The 5,503-nt window shown below is 44.8% G+C and overlaps 1 protein-coding gene across 1 annotated transcript in view; it reads right to left on the bottom strand.

Annotated features, from left to right (window-relative positions):
• Strap (serine/threonine kinase receptor associated protein) overlaps positions 1–5,154 on the bottom strand; it is a 15,539-nt gene extending 10,385 nt beyond the window's left edge. Inside the window, exons 1-4 of the mRNA XM_021191278.2 lie at positions 5,024–5,154; positions 4,063–4,198; positions 1,149–1,303; positions 5–93 (exon numbers count right to left, since the gene is read on the bottom strand). Coding sequence (XP_021046937.1) covers positions 5–93; positions 1,149–1,303; positions 4,063–4,198; positions 5,024–5,135 — 492 coding nt within the window. The 5' untranslated portion in view covers positions 5,136–5,154. The remainder of the gene's footprint in view (positions 1–4; positions 94–1,148; positions 1,304–4,062; positions 4,199–5,023) is intronic.
• Between the last annotated feature and the right edge of the window lie 349 nt (positions 5,155–5,503).

Raw genomic sequence — 5,503 nt, 5'->3', positions numbered from 1 at the left:
CAGTTTTATCATCAGCTGAAAGGATCTGTTTATCTTCACTGCACCACAGAGCCTTTTTAATACCGGAAGTGTGACCACTGATTTCCTTAGGTTCTTTAGAAGAAACAATTAAAATGAATAGTAAATATTTGGCTTTCTAAACTGAGTAATACAAAAACAATAGAAAGTTACAACACTGTGATGGTTTGTATATGCTAGGCCCAGGAAGTGGCACTATTAGAAGGTGTGGCCCTGTTGGAATGGGTATGGACTTGTTGGAGTAGGTGTGTCACTGTGGGTGTGGGCTTTAAAACCCTCATCCTAGCTGCCTGGAAGCCAATATTCTGCTAGCAGCCTTCAAATGTAGAACTCTCAGCTCCTCCTGCACCATGCCTACATGGATGTTCCCATGTTTCCACCTTGATGATACTAGACTGAACCTCTGAACCTGTAAGCCAGCCCCAGTTAAATGTTGTCCTAATAAGAGTTGCCTTGGTCATGTTGTCTATTCCCAGCAGTAAAACCCAAACTAAGACAAACATACTAATTGATAAAAACATGGGTCCAGGAACAATGGTGTATTAAGCTAATCCTCATATTAAATTTAACTCTAGGACCTTTGTCAAAGTCACTGTTGGTTGTAACTACTGGTAGGAAACAAAACACACACACACACACACACACACTTCTTAAAACTTAGTGTCAGTTTTGTAATTCACAAATAATCCTGTCTTCACCTACAGAATGTTTCTTTTGAACAACCAATACAACTAAATAGTTGAAAGCCTAACCCTTACCATGCACACCAGTCTCAGCATCCTCTCCTCCAGAGGGCCACACCAACCATTACCCTAAATCTAGCAACATTGCCCTAGTACCTTTACAAAACCTAGCATCATGAAATGAAAAACCATTACCATGGTGATGTTTTACACTGCCAGAAGGTTATGAGCTCTGCAGTAAAATAAGCCAATATTAAATGAAATCTGCATAGAATAAGAAAAGGCCTGAGAGGATATATTTTGACAAAGTTAAGATTTTAACAATGAAGGAGAATAGGTAATGGATGTTTCTTCCTGCTGATTATCTTAACTTTCAAATTTTAGAGTTCTTTAGTCCATTACTTAAGGAAAAGGAAAAGCACAAAGGGATGTGTAACTTGCTCTTACCTGCTTCAGGTTTGTTCAAGTCATATATGCGCAGCAGTTTATCCTGTCCCCCAGTTAGCAGGTAATTGCTATCCTGTGTGAAATCCACAGTCTTGACAATGTGCTTATGAGCCAGGGTCATCAACTCATCTCCTGAGACAGCATCCCACACTTTGCTAAATGTAAACACACACAAATATTAACATTAATACAAGATTAAATATAATGGTAATTTTGATCAATACAAAATAATTATATGCATAATATTTGTAAGTGTATTATGCATTTGCCGTAATGCTAGTTATTAGGATACTTAATTTATCAAAAGCCTAAAAGACAATTTTTTTCCCCATAGGACTTTTTACCTCTTAATTTTCTTTGACATTGAAAAAGAATAATTCATGGGAGATTCACAAATTAACCTAGCCTAGTTTTTAGCTTAGAACTGTAATTTTCTTTTTTTACCCTATCTGCAAAATATCTTAACCAATTCAGTTCACCAAGTCATCCTTTTATCTAGCCGCAGGCCAGGGCAAACATAAAGAACTTCTCTGATGTAACAACTTTAAAATTTTACATTAGACCTTGATACAGATCACATAAAGCTTAAATCAAGTAGAAGATTAGGTGCTAAAGGGCATAATCTCTACACACTTTACAGTGCTGAGACAGGAGGATTCTGGTTTAGTTAGCCTAAGTACACAGTGAAACTTTTCTCAAAACAGACATAAGTAGAAATAAAACAAAAGCAAACCAGCCATCTCCCCACTCCAAGGACATAAGGCTGTGAGTGCACATACAAGCTACCATGCCAAAGCGCAGAGATTCCAAACAGAACCCAGGTCGTCAGGAGCAAGCAGAAGTAAGTATGCCAAGGGCCAGCAATGCAAAGCATTCTGCATGAACAGCATTAGTAACATTTACAAATCTAAGAAATAGGAGCTAGTGATCCAATAGCTAATTACATACGTGGAGTTATATATAAGGCTATAAAAGCATGCTTGAAAGAAATAATGTTACCATATTTCTCTTATAACCACTCAAGTCTCTTCTACTCTGGCCTAACCCTCTGCCCCAACCTCCTCTTTTTCTGATTCTAGCCACCCAAGGTTCTAACTGTGACCCATTCCTCAGACAGGCTGTGCATTCTCTTCCGCTCCACACAATGCATCTGTGTCCTCAATGTTTTTTGCATACTCAGTTCAAATGCTAATCTCTACTCAATTTCCCCTCTTCAATTATTTTATTTCCGTTTTTGTTTTGTTTTGTTTCCTTTTGGGCAGGATCTCCCTGTGAGGATCTCTTGGTGAGGATCTCTCTGTGAGGCCTGGCTTGGAGCTGACACACCCCCAGACTAGTCTCTAATTTGAGATCCTCCTGCCTCCACCTCCCAAGCGCTTAAAGAGGCATATGCCGCCACTTCCAACAACCATTTATTTTTAATTTGCTTAAATCAAAGATGGCAACACATTTACAACTGCTCCAAAGTGTGAAATTCTACTAAACAAGAAATCAATAAGGTCATATTCACTCCTCCTCAGGCACTGGTCTACTATCATATACAGCAGCTCTTAGCACTGCCTTTGGGCCATCAAGATGCTTTTGTAGGCACACAGCTGACAACTGGAGTCAGATCCCTCAACCCATACCCCTAAAATTGTCTTCTGACCTCCTCCACACAAACCATGGTGTGCACACACACCCACACACAAGAGTAAATAAAAAAGTTACCCTCATTGATTTAAAAACAAAGGTGACTACAAACACAGATCAGTAACTATACATCAAAAGTTATATTTTAGACACATGCCTCAATGATTATCATTGAGAATCATTATAAGTCAGTTTGATAATATATGTAAAACCCAAAGTAAAAACAGGTAAAGTGTATTATGGCAACAGTTTAGTCCATCTCAGACTGTATCAAAAGACAAAGTGAACTGAGATGAGATGACATATCCATTACTACAGTGACTGAAGACTGTGCGTGTGTGTGTGTGTGTGTGTGTGTGTGTGTGTGTGTGTGTGTGTGTGTTTGAAGACTCAAGCCTGGCCCATGTGATCCAGACCACCCTCCTGCCTGCCAAAGACAATCTCCTGACTGCTTTCTGATTATCTGGGCTCTTCCAGCACCCTGTCTGCCTGGATGCTGCCATGCTTCCCACTACGATGATGATGAACTGAACCTCTGAACCTGGAAGCCAGCCCTAACTACATCTATAAGAGTTATCTTTACCAGCCGGGTGTGGTAGCGCACACCTTTAATCCCAGCACTCGGGAGGCAGAGGCAGGCGGATTTCTGAGATCGAGGCCAGCCTGGTCTACAAAGTGAGTTCCAGGACAGCCAGGGCTACACAGAGAAATCCTGTCTCGAAAAACCAAAAAAAAAAAAAAGTTACCTTTACCAAAAGAAAAGAAAAAAGAGTTACACTTTCCTTGGTCATGTCCCTTCACAATAATAAAACCTAATTAAGAAATTGAGGATCTAATGAAAACCAAGAATCTTTCAGACAGACATCTTTAAAACCATAGGGGAAAAAAAAGTAAGTTTGAGGTCTGGTTTTAAATTATCTAGAGCCAGTTAATAAAACCGAGTGAAAAGGTAACTGGAGACATCACTATATAGCACTACATTTACAAAGCTATCTGTAAAGGACGTCAGCAATACCCATTATCCAAGCTGCATAGCTCACCACATTCTTGGTCTCAATGAAACATCTCAAGTTTCAGTCCTTGAAACATCTCAAGTCTGGGAACATAGTGAAGACAAGGATGCTCAGAGAGCCAGGACAGAACCATGGTGAGATCAAACACCATGTACACTCTATAGCACCCGCCCAGTCGGAGCTTTATGCCTAACTGTGAAGTTGGAGAATCTGGCCATGTCACCACATAATTCAAACAGAATAGAGTTAGCCATGTTTGTTACACTTACGCTGTGAAGTCTGCAGCTGCTGTAGCAGCTTTGGTAGCATCCTTATTCAATGTTGCACCCCAAACAGCACCTTTATGACCCAAAAATGTTCCAATCCAGTCTCCGGTATCTCCCTGGCGGAGCATAGGTTTGCCATCTAGAAAATATTTTCAGACATCTGTGATTTAGAAGCATGCAAAGTGGTATCAAATCCTGAGCAGCAAACTGGAAAAACCATTGTTCTGACTGGGGGATTCCCATCATGGTCTGTGCGTATGGTCCCAGTGACCGGACTAAGGAGTTGTGGCCACTCTTCCCGGGAAACATAAGAAATTCTGGGACCGAATAAGAAGCCTCCCTCACCTTTGCAAACTCGGATTACAAAGCAACTGTAAAGACCTGGGAAGCGCTCTTCCACAGGACCTGATTCCGATTCCCAGCGCCCACACGGAGGCTGACAGCCGCCTGCCTGTAACTCCAGCTCTGGACAATCTGACGTCTTCCTCTTGGGGCACCCCCTTCACACAGGTACTAGCATGCATAGAGACACCACACAGGCACACATAGATAAAAACTTGAAAAACCACAGGCTGGATGCCAGTGACATGCGGTGTCAAAACGATCTAGATAGCCGTTTTTTACTTTGGACCACATAAGCCTAACGTACACTTTCATCTGGGAAGAAAAAAAAAAAAATGAAGCTCACACCACAAAGGATGAAACAATGAGTGAGAGGACATAAAGGGCACTTCTCTCGGCCTGGCCTGATTTCTCCTTCCCGTAAATCATTGGAAGACACAATGTGGTTGTGTGTGTCGAAAGGCGCAGTGTTAGGGAGCACTACCAACGGTGGGGAGGAGGGACGCATGAACCCCGGTCAGGGCGAGCCGATGCCTCTGTCCCAGCAGCTCGGTGGCTGTAACTGGCAGCCACGACCCACCCACCGTCGCCCTCGGGAGCCGCCATCGCGGGCTCCGCTCACCTTTGCAAGCGCTGATCAGAAAGTAGCCGTAAGGCGTGATGCCGCTGAAGGCCAAATCCACCACGGGCCGCGTGTGGCCCGAGCAAGTGAGCGGCGTCTGCCTCATGGCCATGGCGGCGGTGGCGGCGGCGGCGGGGAGCGCGGTGACGCGGAGCGGGGACCGAGGGTCGCGGTCGTCCTCCTCCTCTGCCGCGGCGCCTCGGGCTGCTTGAGGCCCCCGCACTCANGCCGAGGGAGGCCCGCTCCGGAGTCCCCGCGACGCGCGGCCGCCAAGGGAGGGACAGGGAGGGAGGGAGGAGGGCAGGGGAGCGCCGGAGAACCGGCCCGTGGCCACTCGCCGCCCCTACCGGTAGCGGCAGGAAGTGACGCAGCCCGACGCGGCGCGTCAGCCGGAAGGGACGGCCGGCGGGAAGGCGGTAGCACCCAGCAGCGCGGCGAGAAGCAGTGTGCGCAGGCGCGAGCTCAGAGCCGGAGCCGGTG

This window comes from Mus pahari, chromosome 2 (assembly GCF_900095145.1).
Source record: "Mus pahari chromosome 2, PAHARI_EIJ_v1.1, whole genome shotgun sequence".
In the NCBI taxonomy this organism is placed as follows: domain Eukaryota; kingdom Metazoa; phylum Chordata; class Mammalia; order Rodentia; family Muridae; genus Mus; species Mus pahari.
Note: the sequence above shows the minus strand (reverse complement) of the source record. Positions and strands in the feature narration are given on the sequence as shown.